The sequence below is a fragment of the Brachionichthys hirsutus genome, chromosome 11, assembly GCF_040956055.1.
Source record: "Brachionichthys hirsutus isolate HB-005 chromosome 11, CSIRO-AGI_Bhir_v1, whole genome shotgun sequence".
In the NCBI taxonomy this organism is placed as follows: Eukaryota; Metazoa; Chordata; class Actinopteri; order Lophiiformes; family Brachionichthyidae; genus Brachionichthys; species Brachionichthys hirsutus.
Window position 1 is genome coordinate 1,252,291 of NC_090907.1, and position 25,575 is coordinate 1,277,865.

Here is a 25,575-nt window from a genome sequence, read left to right on the forward strand (position 1 = left end):
GAATGTTTATGCATATTAAATGAGCACCCCCCCCCCCCATCACTTTTCTGAACACTGTTTGTGTGAAACTTCTTGATCATACTCCATTTCTTATTTTCTGCAGTCATAGTCATTACACTGGTGAGTTTCTGAGAAGCTATAATGCAAATCTCACAGCTTAGCTAAAGTTGCCTAGCTCGCACAATCACACACACACACAGCCAGAACTATGGCAGCACACGTGACAATTTGTATAGCTTCACTAGATTCCATTATAAGTATTTAGCTGCTGTCTGTTTTCACCAACATCTAGGTACGAAAGGAGATTTGTGTTACTTCAAATTGGTTTCATGATTGGAATAAACATGTAAAATACAGCAACACACACACACACACTATACAGGAAAAAAAAACAATGTAAAGAAAAATGAAACAAAAAATTTTAAAAAGAGAGGATTTATATTAAATATATATATTGGAATAGTCAGACATGTAAATTATTCATCTGTTTTCTTCCAAAATACCTTTTATTTTGATTTAACTTTTGAAACTCTTCATAAAAAAGGGGTAATATCCCACGAGACTGCAGTAACACATTATTCCCTTCATCTGTGAGCAATTACTTTAAACCCACCTTTGAGAGAGAGAGGGTGAGAGAGAGAGAACACATGAAATTCAGGGACCAAGAGGAACTGGAGGAAACAAAACTAAATTGGAAAAATGACGGCGTACGGTAAGACGGAGGCAACGAAAATGAATAAGAACATAAACAAGTCTTTCTTTTCCTTCAATCTCATAACAAATGTGATGGTTCCACTCCCTGTACAAAACCCCATCGGCAATTTAAAGAAACTAGGCCAAAATGAAATATGGCTGCAATATAAAAACAACACTTCCGACGCGCAGCCGCCTGATAAGACCCGTCCGTGTGTGCATGTGTGCACAACGGCGAGCATGACCGCCTGTTCTTTTTTTCCAGAGACCTGGTAACAAAGACAGAGTGAGTTTTGGGGCAGGTATGGGACCACTGGGACACTAAAACTCGGTCACGGTGCACTTTAGTATTTTATTAAGATTGAATCCAAAGTAGGATTTTGAGAGGAATTTTACACCATGGAAACCGTTGAACAATCTATCATATTGTTCCTGCCTCTCTTTTCCACGGCGCGCACACACACACACACACACACACTCACACTCACACAACACTTTGGACCGTTTGACTTTTCTCCCAGCCGCACTCACACTCTAACCTTTCAGCCACCAGCATCCCGGAGCAGAAGCAGACTAAAGCCATGATAATCCGTCTGTCACATGCACGAGGACCGTGCCGACTTACTGCGAGGAGCGGAGCCTGACCCAAATATAGATGTGGAGATAAGCCAAGAATGCATTTAGTAATATGGCTGCATGAAGTACACAAGGTATTTTTGGTGGACAAATGGACACTGCGGCGACGTCGGCAAAGTGAGCACTAATCTGGCCCGGAAAGCTCAGTCTAAGTAAGCGGTGGGGGTTTAAAAAGATGCAGTCGCTTCAGTCATCGTGGACGACTCCAGCTTCCGGGACAGACTCAGTCACACTGAGGGGACATTGGATTTCCATTTTATTTTGGTGATAACTAATTTCCAGACATGAAAGATGAGAGTGACCGCCTCGAAACCGGTCCCAAATAATCCTAAATGGCTTTATTTACAATCCTTACTTATATGAAAAAACAGGAAAATATTTTCCGCTATTAAAAAATACTGCAAAAAAAAGGAATACATTTAAAGGTTCAGGCACGAAATAAATAATCACAAAGGTCTATGCCATCCCATCCCACCTCCCCAGTCTTTGTTGATCTGGTCAGGGTGGGGTGAAAGCGGTTTAGCAGCCGTCACACAATCACGACCGGTTTCCTTCTGGTTTTCAGCAGCAGCTGTTACGTAACAGCCGACGAGTCTTCTCATCCTGCATGTGCCCGTTGGAGGTTGTCATCCCTGTGCAAAAAATTACCTCCACGCCTGCAGGCTCGCCTCTGCCTGTACAAACAGGACATTGATTTATTTTTATTTTAATCAAAAGATGCCAAGAATCAAATTCCTGAATGTCTAAGATTTATCTATATTTGAAGCCTGAGATTTTTTTCTTTCGCTCCTCATCTTCAAATCTAGATTTGTCATCAGGTGAAAAAAATGGGCGAGTGCATCTCCCCCAGCCATCCAATCTCCTCCTCGTGTTTCAGGGGGGGGGGGGGGGGGGCTTGGAGCAATGGAAAACTTCCTGGAGATTCATCCGTCTTCTGCTCTGGTTCATGTTATCTAGATTTTACGGGAGTAAGTCTAGCTTGTCAGCCTGTTTATCTAAAAAACATCCAAACACGGGGCGTTGCTTAGCAACCGGGTGTGTTCAGTGCTGTTTAAAGCAGCAGTTTCTAAGAATGATGAAAAAGAAATGACCGCTTGTTATTACTTGGTATTCTTTCTTGTTTCTGCCCACGTCCCTCGGGATTCACCAAGTGATTAATAAACCCACTGTGGGAAAACCATGAACTCGCCGAAACGTGAGCGTTAATCCTGCAGCCGCTTGATAATGTCAGTGGAGTGAAAATGATCCCTTGTTGCTTCGCACAGCTTCCACCTTGGAGATGGGAGTTTGTGACCTGCGTGGATCCAAACCCTTCTCAAATTCATGTTTAGCGTGTGTTGCAAAGGCGCCGTGTCAGGAAGGGGTCGCATGTCACCCACAGACGCAAAACGAAAGGCTTGATGTGTCATGCTCAGACACTGGATGGCAATGCTCTCTGACGAGTGAATCTTTATTTCAGCTTTAAGTTGGTGCAAATCTAAGCGAATCCAGGTGAAACTTTTAAATACATCAGGAGTAGTATAGGTTGTCAGGGTTTTCTTGCAGTTGTTCAGTTTCTCTTTTTGTTTGTTACGTCCAAGTCCTCCTAGGTCATGTGACATATTTTTTTTCCATGTGTTTTGCAGTAAAACTCTCAAACATAAGAGTTAACTTCTTTTAGGTTTAAGTTGTTGCTGCTCCTATTGCAGGAGCGGTCGTAAGTTATACTCTCAAAGGACATCTTTTTCTTCTTTTTCTTTTGGCTTGTCCCGTGAGGGGTCGCCACAGCAACCCTACCGTCTCCACTTCACCCTGTCCTTTGCATCGTCCTCCCCAACACCAGCCACTCTCATGTCCTCCCTCACTACGTCCATGTCTCTTCTCCTGGGTCGACCTCTAGCCCTGTTCCCTGGCAGCTCCATCCTCAGCATCCTTCTACCGATATGGTCCCCGTCTCTCAGCATCTTAATCTCCGCCACTTCTAGCTCCGCCTCCTGTCTATTCCACAAAGCTCTGAAAGGACGTCTGGCTGATGTAAAACAATGAAAAGCACAATAATGGAGTAAAAATATTAAACTGAAAAGAGTTAACCGACCAGTTGAGAACAGTATTGCCATAAATGCATCGAATAAAGCGTAAAGTAATTCGAGAAGCAGGTGAATAAACAGCTTTATTACGATATTAACTGCATTTCACGGCTGCACAATATCCATAGCTATTCCAGCTGCAACTTACACTTTGGAAAATATGGTTTGTTTTATCACATGTAGCGAACATAACATTAATCAAGTTACTTCAGGCCTCAGTTCTTACCCTGATAAAGCTCTGAATATATATACCGGTGTGTGTATATATATATATATGTACACGCAAGTACACATGCCAAATGCATTCAATAGGCTTTCTCACAGATGTGTGCTTCCATTAAAAATAAACAAATACATAAAACAACCCACAGATAATCCTTTTAAAAGAGCCAACATGGACAGAAACAAACACACTCGCTCAGCACTATAAACTGCAAAGACACGTTTACTTTTCCCTGCAGGTTTGGCCTCAGGATAAGTGGAAAGGTTAAGACGAAGATTACAAAAAAGACACAATAAGTAGACTGTTAATCCAGGCTGTTTGTCCAACACGAGTCCGATCACTAGAACGCTACTTCTCCCACAGCAACGGGTGAGAGGAGGCTGTAAACATTAGTGGGGACACTGGATTTGAATTGTTTTGAGTGGGCCAAGATGTCTTTCTGGAGTAAAAGAGATTGTGCCGATGTAGACATAACCAGACTTTGATGTGGAAGATGGGGATTTTCATCCCCCTCCATGAAGGCGTGCTCGGGGTTTAAGACAAAAATGCAGGCTTTGTCCAAGATCACCAAATTTGTCCACATACTTTCCATTGGACAGCAGCCGGATGAGAAACTGGACTCACAAAAGTGCCGATGAGCAAAGCCGTCTGAGGTGAAACGGAACTTACAACGATGGCGTTGAAGCACTGAGCTGAGCGGCGTAACCAGAAGTACTGCTGCTGCTGTAAAGTAGACGAACGGTAGCGTAAACAGTCCCAGCTCTATTCGTACATTAAATGCATTTCAAGATGCGCAGCTTTCGCAGTTGCAACAAAGTTTTTTTTCTTTCCCTTCTCTTCCCAGATATGATATTTATCAGCAGGTACTCGTTTATGTTCTGTGCGCTGAATGCATATAATCAAGTTGATTTAGCTGTGCGCCTCTTCAGCAGAGTCCTGATAAGGCTAATCCTTTAGCACACATGCTATAAATAACACCAATATGTGCAGTTACACAAACACATGCTTTCTTGCAGATGGACAAAGCCAAACACATTAAATCAGCACTAAAAAAATCCACAGAGGCGTTGAACTTTCTCAGCAGGTTCGGCCTGTAAGTGGAAAGAGAGAGCAGAGATGACCAAAAAAAGTCATCAATCAGCCCCGAGATGATTATCTCTGTTGTTTCTCTGAGGATTTATTTAGGACATATTTGATGTATTTTGCTAGTTATCTGGGCCAAAAGATGAAACTGCACGATGCTCAGGTGTTGTCGTCCATTTCAGAATTGTTCAAAGGTGTGTTTTGGAGCAAACCAATCAGGTGAGTCGTATCTCACATTCATTCGCCAGATAAATAGATTTTCTCTAACTCATGATTGAATTATATATTCTTAATTATTCTATTTAACATGATTAAAGACTGACAGCTTTCATCCTGAAGGCATTCATCTCTAAAACCCGCCACTATCTCTAATGGTCACATATTAAGGTTCTGGCTCGTCCTCATGGCGACTTGTTGCTATAGAAGACAAACTAATTTCCGAGCAGTTCAGATTGGACTGTGGCCCTCAGAAACAAAGGTCTGTGTTTGTGGCAGACGAAGCTGTTGGATGCAGAATGGAGGCCCGTGTTGATCTCACCATAATGATCTTCGTGTTGTTGTTGTGTAATCAGTGTGAGTCTTTGTGTCCTGCTGATCTGAAGAGGGGCTGTGAACCCTCAGCAAATGAATGCTGAAGCAACAACAGCAACAAAAAGTGTGACACTTGTTCTTGCACAGTTTTGAGATGATTGTAATTCTGTTTTAAGTCTGATTATTATTATTATTTTAATGCTGCGCGTTCTTTTCACTTTCAGTGAGCCTTTGAAGAGGTCTGTCCAAGAAATTCAGGATCTGTTGATGATCAAATATGTAAAAAATAGCACCAGCTTGATCAACTAATTTAGCTCGAGATGCTTCACATTGTTACCGGAGCGAGAGCGTTTTATAACTTCGAGCCAACTGTCGGTCTTCAACACAAAAGTCACTGTTCTGAATGATCAAAATCTAATTCTTATTAACGCAGCTGGGCACGGCTGGTCGACGCAGGACCGACTCTTTCCACGCCCCCCCCCCCCCCCCCCCCCCCCCACATCAAGTTCAGTCCTCATTTGCTGCGGCCAGAAAGAAACTGCAAACTGACGAGGTAAGACGTCACTGACGGCGTTTTTATATTAACCTTTTACTTGGATTCACAATTATTAGCGCGTCTTTATTTTTGAAAGTCGTCTGTAGGAATCTCCGAGCAGGCGCGTCTCCAGCTCTGCGTCCTTAACCTCGTTCTGCGCGCTGCAGAACTGGAGGAAACTTTTAATGTGCGTCTCTCTTGGAAAGAGTGCGCCTTCGCCAGCCGCTCTTTTGCGTCTTCGTAAACGATCTTAATGTTTGAGGATGACTGACTGTGAGATGCTGCCAGAGTAACACACTTTCTACGGGCATTCCCCCCTCTCTCCTCTACTACGTGACGCACACGCACACAAACCCCTCCGTTTCTCATTTGCGCGCACACACGCATAAGTCCACACGTTCAACAGCGTGAATTAAATTCGCACTGGGCAACTTCATTTTCTGATCATTGCATGACTTCGTGGTCTTTATGAAAATGATTGTAAAACTGTTCTGCTTTTTTCTTTTTTATCTTGTTTGCTGATCTTTGTGTTTTTTTTTTTTATATAGTTTGCTGATATTTGTGTTTTTTTAAATCTTGTTTGCTGATATTTGTGTTTTTTATTATCTAGTTTGCTGCTATGTGTTTTTTTTAATCTTGTTTGCTGATCTTTGTGTTTTACATTGAGAAGTGCATGCAGACATTTCCCACAGCAGCCGGAGTCCAATTATACAACATCTAAACTTGGACTGTGTCCCCAGATACATTTATGACTACTACATGAACTTAATATAAAATGGATATATATAGCAGTATCATTATACTGTTTAGCTTTAGCAGTACAGTATAGTAATTAATTACAGTATTTTGTACTCTCTCCTCTTCCCAGAATTCACCATGGAGACAGTTTCACACTTTTTTCTTCTTTTCCTGCTGCCTATTTTACTGACTGCTTCCCCCGTCACTCAAGATGACCTTTTAATCAATACAGTGCATGGGGAAGTTCAAGGGAAGTTGCTTTCGGTGTTGGGTGGTGATGTTCTAGCCTTTCTCGGCATTCCTTATGGAAAACCACCGGTGGGGAAACTGCGATTCCGAGCTCCAGAGCCAGTGGAGGGATGGCAAGGGGTGAAGGCTGCGACCAAATTCCCAAACTCTTGCCACCAGTTAACAGAATCAGACTATCCAGGTAGGATGGATGTTGATTAGACCAAATACTTGTTATACCCCCACCAAACACATATATCATATGTAATGCCATTTATATGTCTATATGTACTGTATGTGTATCTAATGGTGTACAATCCAATCATTTTGCGTCAAAAACCAATTAATAGGATTCAGTGATTTTGTTTTGTTTTGACATACTTTCAAGATCTTTAAATGTGTCCATATCATATTGGGTTTGTTCAATTTGCTCATTCTTACATTATTATGCACTTTTGAAGTAAAACACTGCGTTTCGTTTATATCATTCAAAAGGAAGACGCGATCAGAATCAGACGTTACCTCCCTCCCGATCAGGACTCGGATATATATGGATCATTATTTTTATTACTTTTTAGCAGCTCTGGAGTCACGCTGTGGCACAGAGTGAGCCCTCTCTACTCCACGCAGAAACGGCAATGCGTGCATGACATCACTTCCTGTGACACTATTGGTTGAATGCCGGCTAAACAGGGAAGCAGCTTGAAGTTGGTCTTGCGAGAATGTCTGCGGTGTGGAAGTATTTTGAAGTGGATGAGAAAAACCTTGTGATTGAGGCGCTGTTCATTTTATTTTAAATATTAACATTTAATATTTCCTGTTGCACTAGTCCAAAGTGAAAAAAATATGTTATTTATTATTAGAATGTTCAAGCTACGCCACATAATTATTCTGTTTAAGAGTTAAATGTTGAAATAAGATGAATAGAAGAAAAAAAAAAGGGACATCCTGGATCCGTTTCTTCACTCTTATTTTATAAAATAAAATATCGGATCGGGATTCAGTATCGGTTCAAAATCAAATGACTCGGACTTGGACTCGAGGGCAAAAAAACCTGATAGGGACATCCCTACTTCATAGAACTTATGTTCACACAGTAATATATACTGGGTTTGTGTAGTAACTGCTGCTTTGGTGTCGAGTACACATTCACAAGCTGCAGGCGGAACACCCACATCCAAGAGATGAAATGGAGTGGGGTCATGTTTCCACAGCTATTAATGGATGCAGCCACCTGTCACGGAGCTTTTGGAAGCCTCTTACTCTCCAACCAAAGCCGGGCATATGTTCATAGGAAATGCCCAAAACACATTCCAAATATAGACGTGGCAAAAGCAATAGATGTGGACAGAAGACATTGTCGTTGTCAGACTGCTGGGTCTGCTTTTGTTAAAGAGGAAAATAGAAGGATTTATTCACATTGTGCATCAGTAATTTGCTTAAGGGATATATTTATTAAACATTCAACCATTCTCACACTCTGGAGATCAGATTGGAAGTTGCTGATTTGTCTCCTCTGACAATAATCCATGTGATTGTTCTTCCCAGGCTTCAAAGGTATTGAGATCTGGATTGCAAATACTCCTCAGAGTGAAGACTGTCTGTACCTGAATGTCTGGACCCCACGTTTCAACAAAACCCAGTCTCAGAACCCAAAACTGGCACCGGTCCTGGTCTGGATTTATGGAGGCGGGTTCTCAGATGGAACGTCATCGCTGGACTACTATGATGGTCGTTACCTGAGCAGATCCGAAGGTGCTGTCGTAGTGTCCATGAATTACAGGTAAGAATAAAAAAAAAACTGGAAATAGAAAATGTTAATATTGTAATGATTGGTTGCCATAGTTACCAGTTTCAGGAGAGGCAATCTTAGAAAAGGTTTTCAAGTTTCTCCACTGGCTTCTTGCCCACTTTGGGAGCAGCGTATAAGACGAAGGTTATCAGAACAAGATAGCGGAGCATAAACGTCGTTCATCATTCTTGTGATCATCCACGACAGAACGGGAGTTTGGGGTTTCCTGTCTCTTCGTGACAACGAAAACATCCGGGGCAACGCGGGCCTGTTGGACCAGCGCTTGGCCCTCCAGTGGGTAGCCAATAACATTGCTGCTTTTGGAGGCGATCCTTCAATGGTGAGGGGAGTTTTTTCTTTGTGTCTCTATATCAGAAAGTATTTTTCTTTTTATGCCTTACGTCAAATTACGAAGCAATCTGTTGGATTGTCGGTTGTTGCTGTCGTTTCCAGGTTACTGTGTTCGGCGAGAGCGCTGGAGCAGCATGCGTGGGCTATCACCTGCTCTCCCCTGGCAGTCAAAGTCTTTTTCAGCGGGCTGTGATGCAGAGTGGTTCTCCTAATGCAGAATGGGCTGCCATCAGCCAGTCTGTAGCATGGGAGAGGTACGCTAGCTTGTGTTAAATTGGTTCATTCACATTCTCTTTGTCAACGTTTGCCTGATTGGACCACATCTACATCCGCATCAAGGGCAGAGAGGCTAGCAACAACGCTGGGATGTCGCACGTCCGAGCTGGCTGATGTAGAGGCGTGTCTACAGGAGGCGGAGCCTCAGACAATGACTTTGAAACAATATGAAGTTTTCGCCAATCTCACGATCACACCTTTCCCCTTTGTTCCTGTCGTCGATGGGGTTTTCCTAACAGACAAAGTCGAGGTGAGTCTGAATAGTTTATGCAGTCTGGATTGGTTGACGCTCCACATTTCAGTCACTCAGTCATTCTGGTTTGTACACTTTAAATCTTTTGAACAAGGAACATTGATTCATAGTTGATTTTAGAACAATATAAGATGGCTACAATGAGAAATTACCTTTGCATTAAACCAACTCTATCCTAATTTAACCATCATATCTTTAATTGCTGTTCTAATGTTTGCTTATATAATGAATCTAAATGCTTTAAATCCTTGCAATTACACATATAATACTCATATTATAAATCTTTCACATTTCACAGGTGCTGCTAAATGCTGGCAAACTCCCAAAGAAAGACTTGCTGATCGGCTTCAACCAGAATGAGGGTTCCTACCTTTTAGTAGGAGTGCCTGGATTCAATATCACCAGTCAGAGTCTCATCACTCGGGATGAGTTCTTGAATGGAGTGGCCATCGTGATGTCTGGCGCCCATGATGTCACTAGAGACGCCATTATTTCCAAGTACACTGATTGGACAGATGAGAACAACAGAATGAAAAATCGTGACTCACTGAGTTCTCTAGTTGGAGACCAGACCTTCGCTTGTCCGGTGTTAGATTTTGCTCACAGGTAAGCAACAATTCCAAGGTTTAACCCTTTAGCTACAGATGGTGAGGGCGCACCCGTTCGTCATTACGGCCGTGGCGCCAGCACCGCCTGCTGGTCAAAGTCAGTATCTTCGACTGGACTACCGACACCGGTTCCCGGTAACGGCGGTGCATTATTACCGTAACACCTGGCATAGACAACAATAGCTCTGGCGCTACGGTCGTGGATAGAGGTTCAATGAACACTTTTAGTTCTATAGTTTGAGACCAGAACTTTGCTTGTCCGATGTTAGATGTTGCTCACAAATAAGCAACGAATCCAAGGTTTAATGAACACGTATGACTTTTTAATCCAGACAGCCAAGTAAAAAACGTAAAGTTTATTAGAGATTGTGTGCTGAACCAAAGCCTGCGTTTAATCAGCTCTGCCCTGCAAATTGCATATTAAAAACTTGCAACTTAAGTCTTTTGGACTTTTTTTGCTATATTTTTTTACTTCCATTTTGTGCAAATCTTGCTTTAGGTTCCATACGATAGAGAAATGCGATCCAGGAGGATAACTTTTAGTCGTCTATAGCTCTGAAGGCGTATCTGATCACACGCTGACGTGTTGCCAATCGTTTTATTTTGCATTTCACTGAGCAGGCGACGTTTTCATGCTACGTTGGTGTGTGTGTGTGTGTGTGTGTGTGTGTGTGTGTGTGTGCGCACATAGGATCAATCCATCCGAATGGTTTGGATTATCCAGACTCTGAAAAATAATTAGTTGACTCTCATCTCATCATTGCTGTGGTTATATTTCTTGATTTATTTCAACTAATTTAGTTTGAAATTGTGACTTTCTTTCTCTAGATACTCGCAGCATGGTGGTCGGACATTCTTTTATTATTTTGACCACCGGTCGTCTAAAAACCCTTGGCCAGCGTGGATGGGCGTTATGCACGCTTTTGAGATTGAATTTATCTTTGGATTGCCTCTGGATGCATCCCGGGAGTACACAAGGATGGAAGTGAACATCACAAAGAAGATGATGAAACACTGGCTCAGCTTTGCACGGACAGGGTATGCACGATCACACATGTAGACCCGTCGCCGTGTGAAGACGCTTGGATTTTCTTGAATGGCTTGTGTTTGTGTCAGGAATCCAAGCATTGACGGAGCTCAATGGACCCGGTTCAGCCCTGAAAACCATGAGTACGTGATTCTGAACCACGATGATCTGGTCCCAAGGAGGATGATACATGCTGACAAGTGTCACTTCTGGAACGAAGTAGTACCCCGGATTGAGAAATTATCAGGTCAGATACAGGTCATATACTAAATTACAAGCGCACACACTCACACACACAGCATGCCAGAGTTATCTTTAGTAGGAGGCACTGCGTCAGGGCCTGCAGGGGAGGTGCTGCGCCTTGTTTAGCCTGTGGAGGAGATTTGTATCCGAGCCTGCGCCCCCCTCTGTTTCGGCCCAATCCTGGAGGTCTGAGTGGGAGGAGAGGAGGGTCAGTCATCACTTCACTAAATCTGATCACGCACAGGGTGAAAATAGTCATACACCTCTTCACTGAAGACACTATTTATATTCACACACACATAAACACACTGCAAATCGATTTTTCAGTTACATGAAATTGAACAAATATTTAACTTTTTTGATAAATGTACCTTAAAATGATTTTGTAGTACATAATTATTCAAATAAATGTGTTTGTTTGCAGATGATTTGCGGGTTTGTGCAAATCGAAGTGGGATGGTGCTGCCCTCTACTTCCATGTTCCTTCTAATGCTGTTGGCTGTAACCTCACTTCGTCTGACAGAGTGAGGAGCCCGGCCCGGCAACATTTTCATCAAGACAAAGGTTTACATAAACAATGAAGAAAAATACCATCTTTGCTACTATTATTAAGATTTCCTTTTTTATTTTGCTCTGTATAAATATTTTTTTTTGCTATATGGAGTGACATTTTGACTTCCGACCACTGCCTTGTATTCATGAACCAGATAATTCTGTAAATATGGATGACTAAAAAAAATTATCAACATGAAAAACAAGTAAGTCTGAGCGAGGATTTCTATTGATGCATTGCTGATTATATCCATCAGTAAAATCCAGGTTTCATTCATTAAAGATTAACACAAGGTCGACAAAGACGGTGGCATTCTTGTGTATGATTTGGAGGTGATGCTAACTCACACACACATATAGCGGCTGCTCTTGCAGTGCCCTTTTTTCTGTTATAATCAAAAGCGCTTCACACTTTAGCAATCCGTGTTGTTCCCCCTACTACTGCGGATAATAATGCGGTGATAATCGGCGTTGCCCGGCAAAGGTCAGCGTGTCGACGCAGAAAGGTAATGGGATGTTAAAGAAATAGGAACTACTCTATTGAAATGAGTGCTATTTAAAATCCTCCGCTGAAATGGAATTGCGTTGTTTGAACATACAGTATGTGCGTTACAAAAGTATGTGAGTGGGAAGCATTTCACTTTTTACAAAACTTGCAGAGACCTTTGATGCATCTTGTTACAAACCTGTTGAAAAGAACCAAGCAGTCCACGAAGAACAGGACAGCTGCAGGAGGAGCATGCACGCCCGAGGAGGCACGTTGAGACACAACCATCGACATTAGCAGTGACATCACACTCGTTTCTGAAACCGTTGGGTGCTTTTCAAAAGGATCTCACCATCGCTAATGTCTCATCCATAATGGATAAAGATGGAGACATCGAGGTAGAGCAAGCTAGGAGCTGATGGAGGGACAGAGAGAGAGAGGGGACCATAAAGAAACAGAGAAGGCAAAGAGGATCTTTGTAAATGATTATAAAGAAGACTTTGAAGGTACAGTCAAGGATTTATTTTAATCCAGACTGAGGATCTCCGCTGTGTTAAGTCAAGGTGCTCCTCTCTCACCATGACCACAGGGATCAAGGAAAGCCAGGCATGAACAAAGAAAGGGCAGATAGCTGTTTAACCTTTTCACCGTCCCTCCAGTGGGAATGAAACCAGGGGCAGCAGGGCTTCCGATCTTTGCGGCATTTGTTCGTACCTTTATGTGCTGCAGCAGACGGACAGGTGCCGGAAGTCGCCTGGCCACCAGGATGCCAAAGCAAATGTTCTCCTTGAGAGCTCTCCAAAATCTCAGCGACATATACTGCAATGATTGTATTTTTCATGGAAGAGTAGAAACGGTACAAGTTTATTCCCACTGTGGGGCAGCTGTGGCTCAGGTGGCAGAACAGGCCAGCCATTAGTTTTAAGTGATTCGATCCTCGCGTCAAAATGTCAAAATGTTAAAATGTTCTTGAGCCGGACCCAAAAAAATAAAAATCCCTAATGGCCCCGTTGCAAAGTCAGCACCCCGTTGTGTGTGGGTAAATAAACGTGAGGGATTATGAAGAGCCCTGGCAGGTTGGAAAGTAACAGTAAACAGAATATTGTAATTGAAAATGCAAAAGTGAACATGAAAAACATGTAATAACCATTACTGAAAGTTCTGTGCTTCTCAACTACTTCATCTTAACCTTTGAACCTTGGCAGATAACAGGACACGGTACCTTGTGTTTCTAAGAAACTGCTGGAAGGTGAATTGGCTGCCTACCGTCGTTATTGTCCGAAGCAGCTGCTGCCTACGCCCACTCACCACCTCCTTTCTGTGTATAAAGATGCTGTTCCACCTATCGTACTTTAGTGAATACGTACAACCCAGCCACATGTTGACTTGCATTTGTTCACAGTTGAGTACCCCGGATTGAGAAAGTATCAGGTCAGATACACACATGTACTAAATTACAAGCGCACACACTCACACACACAGCACGCCAGAGTTATCTTTAGTAGGAGGCACTGCGTCAGGGCCTGCAGGGGAGGTGCTGCGCCTTGTTTAGCCTGTGGAGGAGATTTGTATCCGAGCCTGCACCCCCCTCTGTTTCGGCCCAATCCTGGAGGTCTGAGTGGGAGGAGAGGAGGGTCAGTCATCACTTCACTAAATCTGATCACGCACAGGGTGAAAATAGTCATACACCTCTTCACTGAAGACACTATTTATATTCACACACACATACGCACGCTGCAAATCTAGTTTTTCAGTTACATGAAATGTAAAAATATTTCTCTTTTTTGATAAATGTTGGTGGAGAGGCCGTGGATGAGGACTATCGGTCAGCCTAGAAGGCATTCTGGCAAGCCGTCTGGCACCCCAACAGGGGACAGATATCAGGGGCGAGCGGTGATTAGCGCAGACGACAGCGACAGCTTCGCTAATGAAGAGCACCTCCCACTGCGTGTCATGCAAAATTAGCATTACCAGTTCCATGAACAGCACAACACGTCAAAAGCCTGACGAAAAAGCAACATTTTTTTCTTTTTTTTTTTTTGTAGTCTTTAACATTAATAAAAAAAAAACTGTCCAACCTCCTTGTACCTCTTGATGTCAGAACCAATCTGCGGTTATGGGTCACATTTTGAAATGCATCCATATCTGATTGATTATTTTGCGATTTATTTTCTGTGTTGGAATGCAGCCGACCTCCGTTCTTAATCTGGGTCAGCTAATGAGCTGAGTTCAAGCCCACACGCCTTTTCCTCATACACATTTCCTTTGTTCAGTTCAGTTCCCTTCCCGATTGGCCGCATTCAGGCCACCCGAGAGGCGTCCCGCTTTCCGTCTTCGCCGGCGTCTCGATCGATCGGTTGTTCCGGTTTACCGTCCAATGAAAGCAGACTCTTGGCATCCGGAGCAGATTCCTAATCCACTGCGAATGGCCTCTCATCTCTGAAATGGCTTCGCTCTGAGGGACTGGCGCAACTGCAACAGTGGTGAATGAATAAATGAGCAATATAATAGTAATGATATAATGAGAGCCGAGGGAGAGAAAGAAAGGAAATAGGGCAACAGACTTGAGGGAGACGCAAAGTCTCAGGGCCAAACGGATGACGAGGGAGATAGCTGAATTTAGCAGGTGAGAGACGCTTTCCGTTTGAAGCTGTAATTCTAAACTGGCTCTTCTCTTTCTCCAGTCTGTTTCAAATCACCTTCAAGACTTTTACCAGGACCAGTAGCCACGCTGGTGATGCCAGTAAGCACTATTTATCGTGGCACAGTGAGAATGAGTCTGACCTCGGCTGTCAGTTGAGACACAGGCGGCCGTCATTCAAATGGGACGGGCGATTAAGACGAGGACAAATCCAGACAGCTAAAGAGGAACGGACAGAAGAAGATGAAGGTCCAGGATGCACGATGTAGCGATGTGGATGAGCAGGAAGAAGGGTGCCAAGAGGTGGAAGAGGAACCGGGAATGCAACAGCGATGCAATGAGCATCCGGGCACAGAGGGGCTGAGAAATAAACCGAGGTCATGGAGGGAGGAGTTGATGGGAACAGAGAAGGAAAATGCAGCGGATAAATGGGAAGGAGGATCCAAGAAAATAAGTACAAAAGTCTGAGAAAGGGAAAGAAAGTGTGACAAAGAAACACACAGAGAAGTTCAAGAAAGACGGGAGACGTCCAACACGAGAAGGGATTTGGCGACACTGAAAGATACACGAAGAGGCAGCGGGCTTTCATCGGCTGTCTGATGAGAGGAAGCGGAGAACTATAATAGCATCATTCCGTGGAAAGTGAAGAAGGTTTGAGAATTTTCCCTTCTTCTTTAAATCGTTTTATTTTTTTAAAACGCACAATGCATGGCTTTTCACGCCGATCAATTTCAGCCGCACGGAAGCAAGAAAATAAACACAACCTTGCCTGGAAGCAGATGTCAAGCATCTCATTTTCTCTCAACCGTCTCTTTCACCTCAGTTCCCCCTGTCGGAACAATTATGTGTCTTCTCACACTCATTTACCCCTCAAGGGCAGACGTTCACGTTCCAAAAAAAATAAAATAAAGAGCCAAGCGTATCGCCGCTGAGTTGCATACTCAATGAGGGTAATGGTGCTATCCAGCTTGTTTGCAAATTATGCTACTGAACGGTGGAGCAAAGCCCAAGGTGGGTGTAGAGGACGTGTCTCTCATCCTCGATGCAGGGAAATGTGAATAAAGCACATCCATAATTGTGTGCCAAGGTCAAGGGTCAAGGCCTGAACAGTCTCTAATCTCACCGATCCGTACTCTGCACAGACGGGATTCAAACCCGGTACCTTCTTGCTGTGAGGGGACAGCGCTACCCATTAGGTCACCCTTTTTTTATTATCATTAAAATGAAAATGTGAATAATGTGATAACATTTGAGGGTTTCTTGGTCTCGTACTACTAACATTAATTATTACCTCCACCGAGGAGGTTAAGGTTTTGGGTTGTCTGTTAGAAAGATAACTCAAAAAGTTATGCAAGAATCTTGATGAAATTGCAAATGTTGGGAATGTTACCAGGAACAGTTGATTAGGTTTTGGGGTTGAGGATTTGGGGATTTGGGGACTGTAGATGGGTCGGATTCCAGCTGGCCTGATGCATCCATGTGCCGCAGATTAGATCATTACTATCAGTTATTTTTGTGACGTTTTGTGAATCAGACCTTCATCCATCATGTATCGGACTGTCGTGATGAAGAAAGAGCTGAGCTCGATTTACCATTCAGTCTAACTAACCATCGACCTTCACCTACGATGGCGTTGCTCCGGGTAGTCACTGATGGGTTTGTGGATTCAAGCGGCTGAAAAGGCTTTCCTGCACAGGGCGGTTGAGATCGGACGTCCGTGGGGAGCTTGGAGGAGAGAGGCAGCTCTCCTGTTCAGGTTTCTGATTAGGATGCATCCATGGGGAATTTCTCATGCAGGCACAACCAACTAGCAATAGACCTCGGGGTAGACCCAGAACTCGCTGGGGGGATTACGTGTGTCATCCAGCCTGCATGGGAAAACCTCAGGCTCCCCCAGGATGAGCTGGATCGTGTTGCTGGGGAGGGATGTCTGGAATGCCCTGCGACGCACACAGGCAAATATATATTTAATATAAATATGCATTTACAGAGTTTGTATACTTTTCTTGAATATTTCTCTGCTACTTTTTTTATTTTACTTCTTGCAGTACATTTACAATACTTTGGGAAATGTTTGCATTGGGTTTGGATTTAAACTTTAGGATTAAAGATTAGCTCATGATTATTCACTGTGACCCAACTGTGGTCTTATTCATTTTATTTGACCATTTTCCACATATGGCATTTTTTGATTCAGTGGCCACGGTAACAAATCAATGTATTTAGGGATTACCGGTAAGCCTGAGTCACCGCACTGCTTGGCAATGTCAAACTAACGGCCGCAGCAATGAATAAGATCCCAACAGCGGCAGACCTGGCATCTTAACCCGGTCTCGGCTGCCTCCCGTCTTTCTCACCTGACTCTCGTTGTCTTTGTGCCAGCTCATTCTGCTGTCAATCAAAAAGCCGCCATAACCATCAAGCAGATTATCTATTAGAGGCAGGGAACAATGGAGAGGCAATCCATATCAATATGTAACATTATGCTGATTGGATAACGGGTTGACGTGACCGGTGCAGTCAGGTAACATCAAAGGACAAGTCACATGACGACAGTCGGCCCAGGTAACCTCATCGTGACGGGACTGTCCTCAGCAGAGTGTGTGTGTGTGTGTGTGTGTGTGTGTATGGAGGGCTGACGCTAGAAGCATGGAGGTTACTCTGACCGTCCAGTCCAGACTCTCCCGAGCTGAAATGACGCCAGCTGACATCAAATAAAATAGAATCATTTCATGTGGAAATAAAGAAAATTGTGAAAACTAAAAACAATAATCAAGTGCTGCAGGAGCTTGGCCAAAAGTGGATTTTTTTAAAGGCAGACATAAAAGGAATTGCCAGCTGATTAATAACCGTCTACCCTCCCTGCTCGTTTCAGACTAAGGCAAAAGCAAAATCCGTGGAACATATTTATTATGAACTTCACAACGAACTCCAGACAAATCGCTATAAAAATAAAACTATGTGCAGCAGAACTGCAGCTACAACAGGACCTTGTGTCTGACACACATAAGCACAGAACCGATGTGCTGCTACAGTGGGTTGTTTTTTATCATCCCTTAAAGGACAAATAGTGGGCTTCCATTTTATTGCCACTAAAGACACAGCGCTAGCTTGACCTTGATCCCTGGAAGAAGGTGACGAGGGAGCCGTGAGAAGATCCGATGAGGTCAGTCGGATGCGGAACAGGAGCCATGCATCATACTATAGTGCGGATATTAAAGTATTTGCTTTGTGCAAATTAGCTATATCCTTCCAGTTGATGAAAGCAGACGTCACCTTCTCATTCTCTTGGTCGCTTTGTCTTAATGAGGACAGAAGGCGTGTGTCATTGAGAGGTATGAGGAGATGAATGAGGATGACGAAGACAAGACACAGCGTTGGTGGAGGGCCGTCCTTGAATGCTGTCCCTGCATGACAAGTGAAGGGAAGGACAGAATTAATCAGCATGTACGCAATAAAGGGGGAATAAATTAAAAAAGGAGTAGCTTTTTGTTTTTTAGTGGGGGGGAAAGTGAAGTGGGTGAAATAGGACAGTTACAGCGGATCATTCGGCACGTGTCGATGTAAGAGGCGGCCTCCAGTGGCCGAAAGCTGGGCTTAGGCTTTAAGCCATGTCAATGTTTTTCTTCTAATGGGATGTTGTCATATTTAATCTTTTAATCCCCCAAACCACAGCCGAGTAACAGGGATATTGTCCCACACCTGACTCCATCACCTTAAATGCTATAAATGTCACGGCCATTTATCGTGGATCGTACAAGCCGCAGTGCCTCTGCAGAACAAATATCGATTCCTGTGCAAACTATCATCCTAGTTCCCCCTCTATAGTGAATAGGTAAGGAACTAAACATGATTCCTACTTCTGTCTCCCATTGTGTCGGTACACCCCCAGTTCTCACCCCAACATCCTAATCGAGAGAATATTTGTGCCTCCTCTCTCTGCCTGAGGTGGAGCATCAGGACCACACGACTCACCCGCCTCCTAAAAGAAAGGAAACTGCGCAATCATGCATTTTGCTATCTATATTTTTATACAGAATTTTTACTTGCTCAAAATTTGAATGTAAACCTAGACAACCAGGTGAGATGAATGTAGCATGTATGCTAACCCAAGTTCATTGTCTGCCTTCAGTGAATGAGAAAGGAAGTGCTATTGTTCCTTTAAATAGAGGAGAATTTAGTTATTGATTTGATTATGTTATGATGTGTGCCTTAAGCCGTGGGCCTTCTCACAATTTTATTATGTTCGCATAATGATAATAAAGTATCTTGAATCTTGAATCTAAACAATGCAGAAACAGTCTCTCTCTCTCTCTCGCTCTCTCCCCCTCTCTCTGAGAAAGTCCACTTAAATCCTTACAAAGAGCAGCGATGCATCGCCCGACATTTCTCAAGATGTTTCCTTTCATTCGACTAATGCATGGACGGATATGAAGATACACAAAAAAACCGACAACATGTTGTCCACTCTGCAGCGCTCCCTCCTTTGCCCGGCTCTTCTCTCGGTGGATTGCTTTTGCCAAGCGCCTTAGCACTCTCTTTTCAGTAGCGCTGATTAAAAATGTCTGATGCATCAACACGAATAAGCTGATTACAGATTTAGTTTCCCTGAGCAAAGGTTTCCGAAGAGTGCCGGAGAAGAGCAGCAAAAAAAAAGAAATAAGAAGCAAGGGAATAATGGAACATGCCGAATCAGAGCGGCCCGAATTGCGTTGAGTGTCTAATTCTCTGAAAGTGTGTGTGTGTGTGTGTGTGTGTGTGTGTGTAACCGAGAGAGCATGCACTTGTGCGTGAATTGCTTTGAACGGCACCGAATGTGGAGTGTGTCATTTTATAAGAGGCAAACCCCTCAGGAAGAAAGAGGTGAGAGTGTGCATGTGCGTGTGCGTGTGCGTGTGCGTGTGCGTGTGCGTGTGCGTGTGCAGCGGCTGTGGAGGCAGCTCGTCCGTTTGCTGATGTGGAGGTCGGTTATTATTCCCGTCTGTGACGAATCGTGTTGCTCGACTCAAACCTGGGGCCCGCTGATGTGACACATCCTTTAAACAGGGACAATCTGTATTTCTGAATGTCACGCGCCGTTTGTGGCCGCACACCCATGACCCTCTGGCCAAAGTGGCTTATAAAAGGTGAACATCAGGAAGCTCCGCCCTGAAGCAATCCGCCTGCAGCTGTACCAGATAGATTCATCTTAGATTGAAAATGCGATTTCTCTGCACTTGCAGCTCCACAGCCAGCCATTCCGCTGGTCGTAACATCGATTCCTTGTCATTTGTCGCCTGCTTTAAAAATTCGGAAAGCCCGTCGTGACTCCGAGTCGTCGTTAAACGAGTATCCCAAATGCAAAACGGCTCTCTGAATACTGTCTACGATGAAACTCACAGACTGCGGCTGATATTCTCGCGCTCGCTAAAGCACAATGGCGTCTTTGACTTTCTAATATCAGAGAGAAGATTTTAGCAATTTTAAAGCAATGTGTGTGTGCGTGTGTGTGTGTGTGTGTGTGTGTGTACACATTGGCTGATTGAGTGGAAGGATCAGGGAGATAAAGAGGATGGCGTGAACGGAACAAACGGTAATCACAAACCGTCACAGGCACTTACCCATGGGTCATTGCGGCAGAATTACACACGTACACAAACATATATACACTTCACACTGCACACACACACACAGACACGGATGTCTGGTTATATACAGGCACAAATGATGTGCTGATATTGGCACAGAGCCCGTCCTCGGCTGGACACATTAAACTGCAGCAGAAGAAGAAGAACGCTGAATCAAATGGCCAACAGGTAAACTGCTGTGTGATGAAATGATTTATCTCGGTCCCTCGGCTCATCGTCTCTCCCGCCTTCACTGACAACACTGATTCGGTCTCTTGTGGAACCGCCGCCATCATTAATTATCAATAAAAGACACGGATCTCCGTTGAAATGTGGTACTGCTGGGATCTCTCTGGAAAACCAAGGCGCACCGGTGGATGGGAAGGGAGGACCGTATGCCTTGGTGCCATCGTGTGCGCCATGAAGAGCTGCCACCTGATTTCCCTAAGAAACCCTTAGAAGAATTAATCCACGATAATCTCACCAAATGTGTCTAAATCTGTTACAGAGGGATTTTATTTTCTTAAGAGTGGCGCTCGTCTCAAAGGAGGACGCACGAATAAAGTCCATAGTGTTCTGAAAAAAAATGGATTTATTCCACAGAGACAGAAATTTTAATTTTGAAAGATATAAAAGAAAGGAGACAAATGAGGAAATGAAGAAAAGAAAGAAGAAGACTAGTGTGGAGCGGGTAATAGGTTGAAGGAAATAAATGACTTTCACTAAGACTGAGGGGGGTGACAGGGGAAAGAGAAAAACACAAAGCAACAACATACCCAGAGAGAGAGAGAGAGAGAGAGGGAGGAGGACAAGGTGTCTCTGGCCTCGTCCTGACGTCTGCTGCTTAAAGTTGGACTGCGGGTCATTAATCAGACAATCACAGCAGAGTCTGAGGGAATTAGCCATCCGGACAGAACAGGAATTACTCTCACACACACACACGCACACATTCACACATTCACACTCAGTGTGAAATTATCTTCTGAACTGCTCTATGGATTTATAGAAAAAGGAATATTGAAAAATAACTCGCCCTTTACCACAGCAGATGAAACCACATGCAGGAGGAAAGTTACGGAAGTTATTTGGAATAGTTAGAATATTAACTAGCGAGTTAATAAAATGCAGCAGAGGCTTGACGTGACAGAGAGCAAGTTGTTTCTCCCTCACTCCCAACTGAATTTATGCTTCCGTGCATCTCAGTCATTTCACGCACAAGACCTGCATGAAAATAAAATGGATTAGAAATGGCAAATTGTGCACTCAAAATCGAGCATGCGACAGGAACTGTGAGCAGATTCACTGATTTCCGATAATCAGCAGCATCTCTGCGGCCATTCGGAGCGGTCTCCACGCTGATTTAACAGGATGCATCAGTCGTGCACGCTCATCTGTTGGGCCTTTCATTTGTCAGGTGAGGAAAGACATGCAGCGGTTCCTTCAGCGCTCCTGTGTGTTCAGGACTCTGAACAGAATCGCTCCGATGCTCTGTAGGTTGACGCATGAGATCATGATGCTGCGGAATCACTTGACACGCTGCAATACCCTCGCGAGCTGACACACATAGCTAATGACTTAAAGCTCACGAGAGTGTAATCAGAGACGGTGATCTGGATCAAACCATTACGAAGCACTAAGGGGTGAGTAAATGGTGCATTTATTGCTGCAGAGAGAGTCCAGCTTGATTTATACCCTCAATACGACGCTGACCTCCTGTTCTGTCATTTGCAGGCTGGAACGATGAGAGACGTCCCCGTCGCCGTGGGTCACGAAAACGGGATTGTAGCATTACGCTATCCTCCCCGCATGTAATCCGATTAACGGATAAGTAGGCCAGGTATCATCTTCAGCTGGAATGTGGACGCATTCATTGTTGCTCATTTGGCTCTGTTTAGATGCAGCATGATAATTGTTACAATGAATGACACACATTTGTCTTATGGTAACCGTAGCAACAGTCATGGGTTTGTTTTCCGATCCTGTGTTTTCTTTGCATTGCAGTGTGGGCGTGGCCACGAGGGCGTCGACAGAAGACAACGAGACACACCTGTCATCCACTCAGCTCATTTACTGCCCTGCTGACGCTCCGGCGCCAGATTGAGCCTTCGTCTCCAGCTGCCATCTCGTCATCCTCTCTCGTTGCTCCGTTCTCCCGAGTGATTCTTGCCTGCAAGCTTAGCCCTTCTTAGTTTCTCTTTTTGTTTGGCACAGTTTTTTGGTTCTCGTTTTTCCGACGCCTGCCCGCCAGGTCGTACGAGCTTGTGCATATTTTAGTTTGGCTGCATTTTTCGTTACTCATTTTTCAGCCAGTCCCCGCCTCAGTCAGTTTTTCTAGACTTAAACTAAGTAATTTAGATATTTCAGGAAAAAGAGCACGCCTGCTGGTCCTTGTCAAGAAAGACATGGACAGGTTGCTGTTATTGGCTCATGGATACAGCTGTCAACCAGTAACCCCATGTGGAGGGTTAGACCTTACCAGATGGAGTCGTCCCGTTCCCCCCCCGTGATATGTGGTGGTTCTGACAACATGGGAGGATGTCAATGTATAGCTACTATATGTACAACTGCTACCACAATTAAGATTAACTTTAGGATAAAGCATGATGTCTTTGTATTTTGGCACATCATCTTGGTGATGGTTTGGGGCCTCATGGGTTCCTGTATTATTTTGTCATGTCATGTTCCCCTGTCATTTCCTCTTCCTGTTTTTCCTGCTTTTTTTGCCTCAATTAGTTCCACCTGTCCTTAATTTGCCTTGTGCATTTAATCCAGGTGCTTTCCTGCTCTCTGTTTCTGCCTTTCGTGCATCCTATCCCCGTGTCTCCGTATTATTCCATGTGTCGGGATTCATCTTTGATCTCTTTGTGGACAGATTTGCCAGAATCAAAGTTTAGATTCTATTTTCTATGCTGCATTATTTTGGCACAGCTCAAATGACATATCATGGAATCAGTATCTTCTCCAGGAGACAGGATTTGGAGTCAAACAAACCAAACTGTTATTTCAGGAGATTATTGGCAATATAAATGTTATATTATTATATTATATATATATATATATATATATACTCTGAGCTGAAGACCTGCTGCTCATGTACTCTGCTACTTGCATGTGCAATAAAAGACACAAAGAGAAGACTTTACTTTAAAGGATATAAATCTTCAAAACCCTTTATTGGCTGCAGAGAGTCAAACATTTTTGTACACAGAGGAAGGAGTGTCTGCTCCTGTCAAACATGTGCGTGCTGCAGTCTGCGCGGTGCCACATGAGGTCATGGTCCCATTTGAAGATCCAAGCATTTTAGTCACATTCTCTCGATTGCTCACATCTTTGCCGCATCTCGCACACACACACACACACACACACACACACACATTGTTGTTTCTACGAATACCAGGACACAATCATAGACACTATGAAAGTACAAATCTCAAGTGGGCGGTTGCCAGGGCGATATGGGTCACTAGTCCCTCAGCGATGTCCTCACTTCAGATGGGCTGAACCAAAGTGAGAGAGAAACAGCGGCAAGAAAAGAGCAGATGGGAAGAGGAAGGAGAGGAGGTGGTGGAAAGCTTTGGCACGAGTCACTTTACCTGAGGACATGGCATTTGTTTTCATGTTGCTCCTCAGACGTAAAGAATCCGTAACCCATGCTGTAATACTGGAGTCAAATGGACTACTCTTTTCTCTTTAGAGAGGAAGGATGAGTTGAATTCTCCTGAGAGAAAAGTGACATCAAGGTCCGTGAGGACTAAAATGGAGTAAAGAAGTTAAATATAGAGGGAGGAAATAAGGGAAAGATGCTGAGATAAGTGTACAGAGCTGTGAAAGCATCTTAATTTATGCAATAATACACACCATGCGTGAACACTTTAATGTGCGTAAATCGATGCATGGATATATATGACATATATGACGAGTTTATGGGGTTTAATTGGTCTCACAACTTGCGCATATAAAAAACAGATGCGTGTCCATGTGAAACCATCCTTGACAGGGTTAATTTCATGACAAGCTGCGCACATAAAAACAAAGTGTGCGGACATGATGCCGGCACATAAAAGCAATAATTGAGAAAGCCGTCTTTTCTGCTGCTCCGGGGTGGAGCATGTTGAATGAGAAAGAGCTAACAAGACTCAGGGAGGATCTCAGAGAGGGAGTTCAGACATTCATCCAGGGAGCTCTATCGTACAAGGCCGTAAAAACGTCCGTTTGAGAACAGGAAACTTTTCCTACAATAAAACACACTCTTTTATTCTCTTTGTATGCAGCTTATGTTTTAGCCCTTGCACAGATGCCCATATCTTAACCTCAGAGTGGGAAGTGACAGGGAGAGCCAGCACTAACAGAGTGCATGGAGATGTAAACAGGTCAGCACCCTGGTGCCTTACTGTCTGGGAGACAAGGCAGATGCACTCGAAGAAGTCTCGGTCTCTGCAGAGGACACAAGGTGCGTTACATAAGACGCAAGTCAATTTAAAGGAGCAAGCAGTTTTTCAATCTGATAACTTTTACTTTGATGCGGTTACTCCGACTTAAGTAATGTCAAGGTGAAATATTATTTAAAGATCACCGTGTTTTTATTTTATTTTTTATTTTTTCATAGCTATGTTGCTGGTCGGTGTCAAGGATTCCCATTGTTGCTGGCATCGAGACAGAAAATACCGGGATGACGCAGTGGGATTTCTGTGCCGAGCCAATGTGCCCTTGGACCCTCTGATGTATTGGTTTCAAGCACCACCCCCGAGGGAAACATATGGTTCTTTTGAAGAACATGAGATGCTGACGCCGGCTACCATGTGACGCAGCATCCTACTCCCTTTAGGCTCGCTCTGCTGTTATACCAGTGTGTGTGTGTGTGCTGTTTATTTTTAGCATTACACTCATCTCTGCTGTAAATACTGTATGTGGACGAGCACCTGGGCCTTTGTCAACATGTACCTATCATTCATAAATCCCTGCTGCTGACTGGGTTTTGCAGTTTGCATCCAATCGTATAGTTTGCA

At 43.8% G+C, this 25,575-nt stretch overlaps 1 protein-coding gene and 1 long non-coding RNA gene across 2 annotated transcripts; one reads left to right on the forward strand and one right to left on the reverse strand.

Annotated features, from left to right (window-relative positions):
* Positions 1 to 6,643: 6,643 nt before the first annotated feature.
* LOC137901205 (acetylcholinesterase-like) lies at positions 6,644 to 12,133 on the forward strand. The gene is made up of 9 exons (XM_068745215.1): positions 6,644 to 6,935; positions 8,282 to 8,516; positions 8,733 to 8,865; positions 8,979 to 9,130; positions 9,216 to 9,402; positions 9,704 to 10,011; positions 10,842 to 11,051; positions 11,130 to 11,287; positions 11,708 to 12,133. Exons 1-9 carry the CDS (start codon positions 6,644 to 6,646, stop codon positions 11,809 to 11,811), a joined length of 1,779 nt encoding a protein of 592 aa, XP_068601316.1. The 3' UTR covers positions 11,812 to 12,133.
* LOC137901206 (uncharacterized) lies at positions 9,248 to 13,709 on the reverse strand. The gene is made up of 6 exons (XR_011105701.1): positions 13,589 to 13,709; positions 13,037 to 13,141; positions 12,522 to 12,737; positions 11,332 to 11,471; positions 9,776 to 9,908; positions 9,248 to 9,384 (listed from the first exon to the last, which is right to left on the reverse strand). It is a non-coding gene; the product is annotated as an uncharacterized lncRNA (long non-coding RNA).
* Positions 13,710 to 25,575: the final 11,866 nt, after the last annotated feature.